Below are 14,173 nucleotides of genomic sequence, written 5' to 3'. Positions count from 1 at the left end.
TAGCCAGTGTTGTAGGCCACAAGGTCAATAATGTTGCTTAATGTGGTGGAGTGAAAAACGGCTAACCTTACAAAGTATATTTCGTAGACAAATGAGGTTTCTACTGTATATTATCCTCAAGCGTCGTCTTCATGATCGTTTTCTAGTAGGATTATAATTATTTTTCATTCTGGTACTGCTACTGTAGAAATTCCAGCTAGCAGCTAGCTGTGCGCAGGGCTAATGCTAACATGCCAGCTAATCATTAGCAGCGCTGTTTGTAGTTCCTGTTTGATTCTGTACGGCTGGTTATACGGATTCAGTTTCTGTGGCTCTGTTAAACACCGTTTTTGGAGCTCCGAATAGTGAAGCTAATGCTAGCAGTGCATGGTGACTGGTGGCTTCAACCGGGAGCATTTCTCGCTGTGGCTGCAAAACAGCTGCGGACGGGTGGTGTCTAAACGCTGCGTGCACACTCACAGACTTAGTATTTACTGCTGTTATGGCAAAGAAAATTACTAAACGGCAGATAAAAACAGCTCTCCCATGGATAGGGAACGGCAGGCATAGGTGTGGTCTTTGGAAATTGTTTTTTTTTTAATATTCTAATAATCTGAGATAATGGATGTCAGATTTGCATGACCTATTATCATTAAAATGTACACAGGCTTGAAATATTTTACTGCCCATCTAAATAAAATAGAATATATAAAAGTATCATGTTTTTAACCAAATTGTTAAACTAATGAACTTTTCACAATATTATTATTTATTGAGATTCACTAGTAGACTTTTAATCCACTTGTTATATAGAAATATTTTTTTATCAGTTGTTTCTTTGCATTGAAATCCTTTTTGATGTTCTCGTTGCGTCTTCAGAAGACCTTCGGATCAGAGAAATACAACCAAGAAGTTCTGTGTCAACATCAGGTGTAGCAATTTATATCCTAAAGTAAATCAAATAGGTTAGAGGCTATTGCAGTACATGGTTGTTGTGTTATATTGTAATTTACACACAGATTTAAGGTGTTCATTCATCTCCTCACCCCTTATGGACAGTCAGGTGAAGTTAAATAGTAAATTTTAAAGCTTTACAGGAAGACATAGGTTAAATAATTTTCAGCATTCTGCTGAACTGTTGCTACAAAGTGGGACTTATGTGAAAACCTATACCCACAGTAATACCTCTTTATTTTGTTCTGTGACAGATGGGATGGCCCTGTAAATTATTGTATTAGTTACATGATGGCCAAAACATACAGCTACAGAATAATGGAAGTGGTTGTGCAGTCCCCAGGAGTGGCAGAATTTAAAGAAAGATGGCCTCCCCTCTTCAAACCATTCCAGGTAAATCATTTCTCATTTTACTGTTCCTGAACCTACACTTATTTTAAACAGTAATAATGATTGCATAAAATTCAAAGGCTGTGTTTACACCTCCTGAAAGTCCCAAACACTTGCTGTCTTTCAGATTAGTGAGGAGTTTCGTAGGTGCACTGCAGTTCCACTACAGTCAACATTGATGTCCCAGCTGGACAGGTACACTCCAAAGCTCCTGCAGCTGTTTGATGTAACGGGAGGAGCAGAGGGTCAGAACATCAAGAACATGCTGATGGAACTGATACAGGTAAGACAAGAGGGGTTTATTAAGCCCCAAAAGATACAACCACACTGAAATCTCAAAACTACTCAGACATGATGGGGTTTACTTTCCACGACAGTAAGTTTAGTTTCTATTTTGTTGGTTTATTTTTGTTTATTTTTATTTATTGTATGTTCCTTGTTTCCCATCCTCCTCGTCTCCCATCCCATCTTCCCTTCCCTCTACCTCTATCTTTCTACCTCTCCTCCTCTTCTGTCAGTCTCAACCCGCCCAGCCAGCAGGCAGATGGGTCCCCCCACATAAAGAACCGGGTTCTACTTGAGGTTTTTTCCCTGTTAAAGGGGTGTTTTCCTTGCCACTGTCTGCTTAGGGCTGCTCTGGGGGTTCAGACATATGGGTTCTGTAAAGTGTCTTGAGACAATTTGACTGTAATTGATGCTATATAGATAAATTTAATTGAATTTATTTATTGTTTCAACAAATGAGACATTTCATCCTGTGTTCTCTTTGTATGTCACACAGGAACAACAGAGACAAATATACACCAGGAAATGAAAACTCAAAGGTTGAGAATCTACACTTGCCAGGAGCAAGATGCTGCTGGTATTCTCATTGAGGATGTCCCAGTGCTTCCTGGTCTTGAAACTCCAGCAAGAGTATGCTGCCTACTCCTTGGATTAAAGGGGAACTTTGTTTTTTTTCAACCTGGGGTCTGTTTCCATATGTAATTTCATACGTGTGAGTGATGGAGAAATGAATTTTCGACATAGCTCCAGTATTTAGCCAGGCAGGCAGCTTAGCAGCTCAGCTAGCAGCTCGGCTAGCGAAAAGTATGGGGAAGATGGCCCCCCCCCGCGTCAAAGTCCGCCCTAACGTGCTTTTGCCCCACACTGACCGGCTCAGATAGTCTCAATGAGTGTCCCACAACATACTAGAGATGAGAAGTGAACGAAAACCTCCACATTACCAGGCGAGCGCTCTTTGTTGTGGTCTGTATCCAAATCTCAGGATGCGAGAAAGCAAATCTCGTTCCGAAAAGCAAAAAGCACGTTAGGGCGGACTTTGACGCGGGGGGGCCAGCTGCCCCATACTTTTCGCTAGCCGAGCTGCTAGCTGAGCTGCAAAGCTGCCTGCCTGGCTAAATACTGGAGCTATGTCGAAAATTCATTTCTCCATCACTCACATGTATGAAATTACATATGGAAACAGACCCCGGGTTGAAAAAAAACCGAAGTCCCCCTTTAACATATGCCCTAAATCTGGAATATACACCCAAACTCTCAGAAATTTGAGGTCTTCTAAAGACTTTGTTTTACTAGACTTGCTGCAGCCAAAACCAACAGCAAGCTTCTTGCCTAAGCTGGTCCACCATGAACAATTTTAGCTCCTGTTCAACAACGTCATACCTGGGTTTCAAAGACAGCTGTGGAGCTTAATGGAGCACCCACCAACAAGTCAATTGTTCTTTTGTTGTCCTTGTAGGCAGGTGTTGGTGGAGTTTATGACAAATGTTTTCACTGTGAAGATTTTATCAGCTGCAGGTCAGAATTTGTATTCTGTAAATTGCTGAAGTGTTCTAATATGAATCTTAAAATCAAAACCATTTTTATTGTTCTCATACCCTTAGACATATGTGCATATGCTAAAAACACTGTTCAGCACTTGAAGATCAGGTCACAGTTTACTTTGATCTATTTTCGTTTTTAAAGTGGAAATTGTATTTAAACAGTTAACTGTGAAGTTGAAGAAAATGCTTTTGATTAATAAATGTTGGACACAAATACGTTTCTTTCTTCAATGTACCAGATGTTTTTTTTTTAAACTAATTTCATAAAGAAATTTAGACTTTCAAAAACATGAAAAATATATTTTTTAAATCAATAAGATTGAGTGTATGACATCATCTTACTTTAATTTATTAAGTAAGATGTCATTAACAACTGACTGTTTTTTAAGTTAGTTCAACTCAATTTTTTTCTTCAAGGCTATACTCAAACCTTTTAACTTGGTGAAATTCACATTTTTGAGTTTTCCTAAATCAAAAAAGAGAGAAGTTCACTAAACTACTGAAAAGTGCTTGGAAAAGGTTGCCTCATTTTTTTTTGAGTACGATCTAAGCAACAGTTTTTGCAGTGTACAGCTGTATAGTAAACGGTGACATCTGCATTTACGATAGATCGTGGATGTCCGCGCTGCATCGTGCATACATAATATATGCACGGTGCAGCGCCGATGTCCATCCATGTTCCACGCTCTGGTCGGACGGTGACTTCTGTTGCATTGCGCGCTCACTTCCGTTTTTGATGACGTATCATGCTCAAGACGATTCCTCAAGGCGTCGTTAGTTGCAGCCCTACACACAAGATAATGTTTCTGTGAAACAAACTGTGACTGGATGAAACTGAATCTGACTTTGTCATAATGCAACTGCAAGAGCCAGTTTTCTACCAATTTAGCAATATGCTGTTTTCTCATTTTTCATATTTACTAATTAATATATAGACCCAAACAGTTCCAACATCTTCTCTCTTTTCTGTGTTGTGGTAATTTTGCTAAAAGCAGCGATGGTTTACTATTTATTTGCTGCCACTGCAACATGATACACTCCGTTTCAGCTGCCATTCAAAGGAATGGCACTGTGAAGAACAAACACTGTGGCACATTAACCATGCTGCAAGCTACAGTTCTGGTGGTGCAAATGCATTGCCTAGGCAGACTAATGGATGCGCAATTATGTAAGCTTTAATTAGATTTCTCAGCCAAACTTTAAAGTTACTTTGAAATATTAGGACTTTTTGGACAGCTGGCATTTTAAATCGTTTATTTCCCCTGCAAATTAGAATTGTACATATAAACAAGTTTATCTGCCAATAATTTTGTTCCTATGCAGGGTTCTCACCAGGATTATTTTACAGCGTAACGGCAGGTCGGGACAGCCCGACCATACATGGCATCACGGAAACAACCAAGACATGCTAATTGTAAGCCCGAGATTGGAAGCAACTCTTAATTTTAGACAGGAACGGGTCAATCGACAGGAAAGTACGGCTGAGGTGGAGAGACAAATTAACCTAGATAGGCACCCAGTCCATAAAAACAAACACACATGGCGTTATCTGTCAAAATAACTCGCTTTCACAGCGCCAACTGCCCCAATAAAGAAGTTTTCTCACATAAATATGGAAATATTACGCAACTGTGCTCAAAACACAATACCACAACTTGAAAGGCAGCGTAGCGGCCCTAATCACAGCATCATCTTTTAAACTGACAGTGTAACGGCCCGTTACGCTGAAATGCACTGGCGAGAACCCTGCTATGTATCCAACTCTGGTATCAATATTCATGGAAAACATCAAAAAACATGAATTCCTGCAGCAACCTGTTTGTGATGTTTTATTCTCTTTATCTCTCTCACTCACATCACATATTATACGCAATGATACCACAGGAAGAGAAACAAATCTAAAAAAATAGCCAATCTGTAAAATGGACTATCAAACAAATATATGTTTTTTCTTTATTCAAAACAACAGGACAGAAAAGAGCTTTGACTTGTGGGCGCAGACAAACTAAATAGAACATCTACACTCAACGGCAGCAGCTGCAGCACCACTAAAAAATGTGAGAAATGCAACTCCACTGACTCCTTTTAGCGGAAAAAGGACATCAGACAAATGGAGCCATGAGAACTCCAAGTGTGGGGCAGACAGTTTAACACACCATGTTGGTTATTGATGATGCCATTTTTCTTCTGCCTTTTTTTTTATTTTTACATCTGTCTCAATATGGAAGAAGCTGTAAAGCAGTCACTGTGGATAGGATACTATGGTCAAATAAAAACACACAAGGACAATAAAAGAAACCTCGAATGATGTGCTTTTGTGAAGTCATGTACATTTCATAATGTAAACATTACTTATTTGTGATCATTACTAAAATGGCATGAACACATACATGCATCAATTTCTTTATGACAAAAATCAAGCAAAGATGTATTTGCTGTCTCAAATGGAGCTGGAACAGTGAATACCCTGAAAAACTGTTGAAAAATACTAATTATATTGATAGTTGATCGATTTTTTAAGTTTAAATGCCTGAAAAATCTTGTCAAAAATTAATTTTCTGCAGTTTGCTGTTATATATCCAAGTAAATTCAATACTTTGGGGTTTTAAGTGTGCTAATTGGACAAAAATACATACTTACAGCCATCGCCTTGGACTTATGGAAACTAGGGTGGCCATTTATTACAATTTTATCATGTAATTGAGAATAAAATTGATTTGCAGTGATTAAAACCAAGGTGCATGCTGGCAAAATATGTATACTGATCTGATCTGCAAAATATTCTTATGCTTCAGTGTCTGATTGCTGTTTGAGAGGCACAAAATTGTACTATCCATCAATATTCTATTATTCCTTCATACAGCACCACCACTTTTTCCATCACCTGCTGGTTCTACTCTGTCAGCATCCAGAACAGAAACTGCCTGCAGACGACTGTCATTAGTAGGGCCCTATGATTTCCGCGATCACGGAATCGCGAACGGAATCGCGGAATTCGCCGTTAAAAACGGAATCTGTTTAAACGCGGAATATCGCAGAATCTGACATAATTTCACTACAACGCTGTTTTCATGTGGAACAGGAATGTAAGTCTGGGGAAAACAGCACGGAGGGAAGCACATCTGGGTGACACAGCAAGTCCCTTCCAAAGACTGAACCCCTCCCCCTTCAAAACATTGTAAGCATGGCGAAGCGACTCTCTGTGGCTCTGTCTTCGTCGGCGAAAAAACTGCGAAACTCGACACTAACCCCCAGTACAGAGCCGAGCAGTTGCCGAACGACTTTTATGCGTCAGGTGAACAGTTGTTTTGCAGATTTTGTCAACATTCCATTGACTGGAAACGTAAAAATACGTGCAGTGACCACATACTGTCCAAAAGCCATGTGAGAAACAAGGAAAAGTTCAATAGTAATGCTAGCAAGACCACGTCCCTACAAACCTGCATTACTGCTTCTACATTCAAGTCATCGGACTCAAGAAAAGAGTTTATTGAAGATTTTGTGACTATGTGTGCTGAGGCTGACATCCCATTGGAAAAGATGACAAAACTGCGTCCGTTTCTACTGAAGCACTGCAAACAGGGAGGAGCCCTAGCTGAAAATGCTAGCAGCCTTTGCCAAATTCACCTGCCGCGAGTGTTTGAGCAACATATCTCCACTGTTCTAAAAAAGATCCGTGGGAAAAAGTACTCCGTTGTTGTGGATGAGACCACTGATGCAAGAGACTGCAGCGTCCTAAACATAGTCATCGGTAAGTTCATGTATATTGTATTTTTTTTAATTTACATGTTCAAAATGAAATGATCAAATCAAAATGGCAGTATAGCCACACATTATATGCTTTTAGTTTTATCATTCATTTTAATCTACATCAAAAAATGAAACACATTTAGAACTATATGTGTGAGCTAATTTTTTTTTTTTATTACAGGAGTTGAAAACCAATACTTTCTTGTGGATGTTGTCTTCATGGATAGATGCAACTACTCAACAGTTTCCCAAGCCATACTAGCCTCCCTCCATAGCAACAGTCTGGATATCAATGATGCTCGGCCAGTGGTCACAGATAATGCTGCCTACTGTCTGAAAGCATACAGGGAGGTCCTGAAAGGAGTGATGCCAAACTGTCCATGTTACCTGTCTCTGCCATATCATCAATCTGGTGGGTGAAACTTGGCAGCATTACAGATTTTTCTCCGATGCTACCTCACTTGTGACATGGATGAGATCTGTCTTCTTCAAGAAGCCTGCTAGAAAGCGAAGATGGGTGGCCTTCCTCATCAACAAGGTGTGTGTGCAGGCCAAGGTTCCTCCTGAAGCAGTGTGTACCAGATGGAATAGCTGGTTTGAGGCTGTCAAGTATCATGCAGAGCATGTTCACCTGTACAGACAGTTTTTGTTGGCAGAGGAGTCAACAGGCATGGCAGTCAGGAACATCCTCAGCCAGTTAGAAACAGAGGAGAAGGTGCAGACCATGACTCTCAAGCTAACCTTCATCTCAGAAGCCTGCTCCAAACTGATGACATCCCTGACCATCCTGGAAGGAACTCACAGACCCACAGCAGTGTCTGCATACAATGTCATGGAGGATCTTGGCTCCTACCTAGTGAATGGAACCGCATAAACATGTGGTTATGGGCCCAAGACAGATGAGCTACTGAAAAAAATGGGGGTTAAAGAGAGGAACGACGTGTTGGACAATCTCCATGATGCCTTTCACAAAGTTCTCGAAGCACTGGGACACACATCTAGCCAGGGATGTGTACAGGCTGACCAGAGTCTTTGATCCCAGACAGGCTCCAGCAATGGAAAAGCAGATCGAAGCCTACTCAACACTGAAGCCCATGGCTAACCCATCAGCAGAGCTCAGTGAGCAGTGGATGGCCTATCAGCAATGTGTTTCCAGGGACCCCCTGCCAACTGATATGGATCTTGCAAACTACTGGAGAGGCCTGAGTGCAAGATTCCCAAGAGTTGCAGAGATGGCTGTGCCTTTCATCTACTTCCCAGTCAGCTCAGTTGATTGTGAGCGGAGCTTCAGCAAATAAAAAACTCTTCTCACAGACAAGAGAGAGAGACACTGACTGAACTCAACACAAAGAGGCTGGCAATCATGTATTTCAATGGTGATGTCTCTGATAGGTGGGAAACTTGAAGAGAGTAGCTCACAATGACTAACTAGTCCTACAGCTGAAATAGCCTGTTTAAGTTACTTTAGAAGATGTTTCAAATGTTTGGTTGTTGTTGTTTTATAACAAGTCAACAAATGTATTTTTTTACTTGCTGCTTGTTTTTGATGCACTTTAATTTTGCCGTATTGAGGAAATGTGTTGTCTGTCACCTCAATAAATGTAAATTTCTATTTAATTTGCATACATTTTAGTCATTTACATTAAGAACACACTGTTTTTGGTCGTAAAATAAGAGTAAAATAGAATTAAAATGGAAAAAACGGAATTTCCAAAAATTAAAATGGAAAAAACGGAATTTGGGAAAAAATAAAATGGAACTTGGGAAAAAATAAAACGGATTTTATAGGGCCCTACATTAGTTGGGTTTCCATTACAGTTTTTCATAAAATAAAAGTGATATTTCTAAAATTTCGACAAAGTATATTTGCGCTTTGAACGTGTTTCCACTGAAGGTTGTTCTGGGCAGAAGCATCGTAACTCTCGTAAAATATCATGACGCGAGATTTCACTGCAGGAAGATGGACGCCCAAAACCTGTTTATATCTCCTTATAACACTCTGCATTCCTCTGCTATTTGCTGTCTAGCATGGCAGTGAAGTTTTTCTCAAGAATAATGGCAAGAAAGGTCTCTGTCTCCTCTTCTGTCCACACGTACCGTGCCATATTTACTCTGAGCAGTGATGGCAACAGCAAATTCTGATTTCAGCGGAAAGTTGTTGACAGGGGTGGGGGGTGGGGGTGGGGTTGTCTCACGTACTCCCGCGAGATGTTAATGACGTTAGCATCTCGCGTACTCCCGCAAGATGTTAACAACGTTACCATCAGTGACAATAAAGTGTTCAAATTTGAAATTAAATCGGCGAAATCTGCGGATCCTTGAAGTTAAATCGGCGGAAATCCGTGGATCCGCGGAAAATTGCCATCATTGTCCGAAAGAACTGGTCAGGTGACCAGGTACGTCACGTCCGGTGACATATAATTGTGGAAAAAAGTGTTTCCATTGCGCTTTTGCGATATTTTTCAATATCGAAACGTCTGAAAAACCACCTCATGAGAGCGTAAAAACTTTTTAGCGATATTTTAGTCCTTTTTCGAAATTCAGGTGTTTCCATTACCAGTTTTTTATAGCGCTATTTACATTTTGCGCATATCTATGAGTGATGGAAACCCAGCTATTGTCTGCTCTAATATAATAGGACTACCTCTACTGAGAGTTCTGCCTGCAGAATTCGAACAGTTAAAGGGGAACTTCGTTTTTTTTCAACCTGGGGTCTGTTTTCATGTCATTTCATACATGTGAGTGATGGAGAAATGAATTTTCGATATAGCTCCAGTATTTAGCCAGGCAGGCAGCTTTGCAGCTCAGCTAGCGAAAAGTATGGGGCAACTTGCCCCCCCGCGTCAAAGTCCACCCTAACGTGCTTTTTTTCCCCCACACTGACTGGCTCGGATAGTTTCAACGAGTGTCCCACAACATACTAGAGATGAGAAGTGAACGAAAACCTCCACATTACTTTGCGATCGCTATTTGTTGCCAGTCTGACTGGCAAACCGGATCATACATCACCCCTCACATGCTCTCTTATACTAGCTTCGCTGCCCTGCATGCTGGACACAGAGGAGAAGGGCTATGTTTGTATCTCGGGCGATCTTGCAACTACATTGTTCGGTGTATTTTCACTAGTATGCTATATTTGCACTAGTATGTTATTAAGTTCTGTTTTTTCTTTCTTCATTTTACTTTTATTATTATATCACTTATTGTGTATATATTTGTTTTGTTGATTAAATATTGATAAACAAAGCACGACTTGCTTAGATCATCTGAAGTTGGTCCAAGCTTAACTCAAGATCGAGTTTATAATTTAGCCATCAATTACAGTGACAAAACCCTCAGAGCTGCTACTCTGAACAAAGCATTGTATGTGATTATTTAACTGCTACAGGGAAAGTTAAACCACAACGTCTGAGAAATAGTTAAAAAAGCCATGTCACCGTAAAATCTGTCCCACCACGACATAAAAACGTGTTAAAACTTAAGTTTTCTGCAAGTTAGCCTGGCTTCTTACCAAAACACTTGAGGGGGGTGACATGCTGTTAACTGAGACAGCATTTTGTGATTTTTTTAGGGTTTGTTGAGTGAGAAATATCCCGGTCGATATTAGAAAATAAGAGTAAGTGCAAGTCATGTTGTCCGGGGTGTGGACGCCAGGTCTACCGCTGGATATTTGAATGCAGTTTGGCGTGACGCGTGTCGCGACTGAAGAAAGGCTAGCAGGCTAGTTAGCAATTACGAAGCTAGCTAACTAACGGTAACGGGCGACTAGCTTATCTCAGGCAGTTACTAATGTAAATATTAACTAAAGCACTCAGTTGAACACGCTGCTGAACTCCGCTCTCCGTTTGACTAAAGAAACATTTTTAAAACGTTTAAACGTCTCGTTCGGCTTGGGGAATCTCCGCCATTTTGTCTCCTCTCAGCCACATATCCATGTGAACCGTTTTACCTGTGCCTCTGAGCCCCCTGCGCAGGGAGACCGCAGGGGGAAAGTGGGGCCAGGCTCTCGACACATAACCGGACACTCACCGTCATATCGCTCCGCCTGCTCGGCGAGCTTCGCCTGGTATACTAAGTTCTCTCTGTCCGCCATGGCGCTCGGATACTGGGGCTTTTCGTTGCGTCCCGGTGGAAAGGGAGGATTCTGGGCTGCTCGGCAGTTCCTGGTGGTGGATCAGCAACAGCACAGTCGCTCCGCTGAGCCGAAGACCCACCGGTGGCACTGACGTAAAGATGGCGCCGCTGCTCCATCCGGGTATTCCACGCAGGACCTCCTCATGATCCCGCCTCCAGCCCGGAGCCAAGTCCCGAAATAAACCTTTGTCCGAGACGAGCCCACCAAAGTCTATCCAAATTCCGCCAAATTCAGTTTTTAATTGCTTCTCAGCACATACAACACTTCATGATCATTCTGTTTTTATTCACTATTAATGACTCTTAAATTCGGCATGCACATAAAACAAAAATAAGAATGTAACTTAAATTGTCATTTTTTGTGTGTTTTGGAAAAACATCCTTTCTCCATCCATTCTCTATACACCGCTTTAACCTCACTAAGGTCGGGCCTATCCCAGCTGACTTGGGCGAAGGCAGGGGACACCCTGGACAGGTCTTTGAAAAAACAGCTTGCAAAAAATGTTAAATCAATATTTAAAAAATCAACTCAAATCCCCTCTCAGCTAATTTCTTATTTTTTGTATAAGTTGAATAATTTTGAAATACAATTTTAATATCTAACAAAGACTACATTGCATTATTGCATTAGTCTTGTATTTACACAAATTTTCCAACAAATACAGCTCAACTACTAATCACTATGGTCAAACACAATGTAATGAATATTTATAGAAATACAATGAGAATACTTAAGAGTTCAATTACAATTTAGACTAATTTTATTTCTTCTTTTCCTTTCGGCTCTTCCCTTCAGGGGTCGCCACAGCGAATCAATTGCCTCCATCTGTCCCTATCTTCTGCATCCTCTTCTCTCACACCAACTTGCTTTGACAACAACAAGCCCTGGATAACGAGTGACATAAAGGGCCTTCTGAACCAGAAGAAGAAGGCCTTTAAAGATGGCAACACGTCAGAGCTCAAGCAGATACAGAGGGAACTCAGAGTCCAGCTCAGGGAGGCAAAGGAGCAGTACAAAAGGAAATTAGAAGAAAGGATGCAGACCAACAACATGAGGGAGGTGTGGGAGGGGATGAAGACCATCACTGGCTGCAGCTCCAAGAGAAGTGCCCCCACTGAGGGGGGTATGGGAAGGGCAAATCAGTTTAACCACTTCTTCAATAGGTTTGACCACCCCAACCCATCCACACCTATAAACACAGCAGCCCCCATTCCCCCACAAGCCACCACCAACAGAGATGAGGACACCACCCCTCCCCCCATAACACCTCCCATGACAATCACAGCAGCTCAGGTCTGGGGAGAGCTGAAGAGGCTGCGCCCCAACAAAGCTGCAGGACCTGATGGAGTATCCCCGAGACTACCGAAGGCCTGTACGAGGGAGCTGGGACACCCCCTCCAATGCATATTCAACCTGAGCTTGGGACAAGGGCGGGTTCCCCAGCTGTGGAAGGCATCCTGCATCATTCCAGTTCCAAAGAAACCACATCCTGGTGAGTTGAACGACTTCAGGCCGGTCGCCCTGACGTCCCACGTGATGAAGACCATGGAACGGCTGCTGCTACACCACCTGAGGTCACAGACCCACCACGCCCTGGACCCTCTGCAGTTTGCTTACTGGGAGAAGACCGGAGTGGAGGATGCTATAACCTTTCTGCTCCACCGATCTCTCTCTCACCTGGATAGAGGCAGTGGTGCTGTGAGGATTACATTTTTGGACTTCTCCAGTGCCTTTAATACAATCCAGCCACTGCTCCTCGGGGACAAACTGACAGATATGGGAGTTGAAGCACACCTGGTGGCGTGGATTACTGACTACCTGACCAACAGACCTCAGTATGTGAGGCTGGGGGACAGCAGGTCCGACACTGTGGCCAGCAGCACAGGAGCACCGCAGGGAACTGTACTGTCTCCGGTCCTGTTCACCCTGTACACGTCCGACTTTCAGTCCAACACGGAGCTCTGCCATGTGCAGAAGTTCTCAGATGACACAGCCATCGTAGGGTGTATCAGGAGTGGGCAGGAGGATGAGTACAGGAAACTGATCCAGGACTTCGTCACATGGTGTGACTCCAACCACCTGCTACTCAACACCACCAAGACCAGGGAGATGATGGTGGACTTTAGGAGACCCAGGCTGCATCCAGAACCGGTCATGATCAAAGGGGACCGCGTGGAGGTGGTCCACACCTACAAATACCTGGGAGTGCAGCTGGATGACAAACTGGACTGGACTGCCAACACTGATGCTCTGTGTAGAAAGGGACAGAGCCACATGTACTTCCTCAGAAGGCTGGCGTCCTTCAACATCTGCAAGAAGCTGCTACAGATCTTTTATCAGTCTGTAGTAGCGAGCACCCTCATGTACGCAGTAGTGTGCTGGGGAAGCAGCTTGAAAAAGAAGGATGCTGCACGCCTGGATAAACTGGTGAGGAAGGCTGGCTCTGTTGTTGGTACAGAGCTGGACAGTCTAACATCAGTGGCAGAGCGACGCACATTGAACAGGCTCCAGTCCATCATAGACAATCCAAGTCATCCTCTGCACAGCAGCATCTCCAGACAGAGGAGCAGAATTAGCCACAGACTAAATCAAATCAAATCAAACTTTATTTACAAAGCACTTTTCATACAAAAAAAGCAGCGCAAAGTGCTGTACAACATTTAAAAACATTAAAAATGAGAATACCCATCCCGCCCTCCCTCCATATAGGCGCGCGCACGCACGCACGCACGCACACTATAGGAAGACATGACGTGGCACTGACGATTGTGGAAAACGCCTCCATTGGGGCCGTCCACACCGGGAGGAGCTTCAGGCCGTGCCCGCCGGAGGCGCCGGCACCCAGACCCCCCGACCACGACAGACACAGGGACCCCACACCGAGGTAGGGAGCCCCACAACTAGCCGAGCCGAGGAGACCCGAGGACAACACCCCCAGCAGCAGACCAGACACAGCCCCCAGTGTGGAGGACCCCCTGAGGAAACACTGGAGTTGAAAGAAATAAAATAAACAAATAAATAAATGTGCTAATAACTAAATAATGGGAAGTAAAAAAACGTAAAATACATAAGATGATAAATAAGGAATGATAAGAACATCAGGATATAAGAAGGTTTAAAAGATCAGTTAAAAGCCAGA

At 42.6% G+C, this 14,173-nt stretch overlaps 2 protein-coding genes across 4 annotated transcripts in view; one reads left to right on the top strand and one right to left on the bottom strand.

Annotated features, from left to right (window-relative positions):
• The window catches only part of LOC110970310 (14-3-3 protein epsilon), a 59,216-nt gene extending 48,069 nt beyond the window's left edge, over window positions 1-11,147 (bottom strand). The window contains exon 1 of one of the 2 annotated variants that reach the window (XM_051937702.1): window positions 10,929-11,147. In XM_051937702.1, coding sequence (XP_051793662.1) covers window positions 10,929-10,992 — 64 coding nt within the window. In that variant the 5' untranslated portion in view covers window positions 10,993-11,147. The remainder of the gene's footprint in view (window positions 1-10,928) is intronic. The other variant, XM_051937701.1, reaches the window with a different exon arrangement.
• The window catches only part of LOC110970730 (CLOCK-interacting pacemaker-like), a 611,892-nt gene that overhangs the window by 173,651 nt on the left and 424,068 nt on the right, over window positions 1-14,173 (top strand). The gene's annotated exons all lie outside the window — the stretch shown is intronic.

The sequence above is a fragment of the Acanthochromis polyacanthus genome, chromosome 17 (assembly GCF_021347895.1).
Source record: "Acanthochromis polyacanthus isolate Apoly-LR-REF ecotype Palm Island chromosome 17, KAUST_Apoly_ChrSc, whole genome shotgun sequence".
Lineage (NCBI taxonomy): Eukaryota > Metazoa > Chordata > Actinopteri > Pomacentridae > Acanthochromis > Acanthochromis polyacanthus.
The sequence above is the reverse complement of the archived record's forward strand: the minus strand, read 5'-3'. Positions and strand labels throughout refer to the sequence as shown.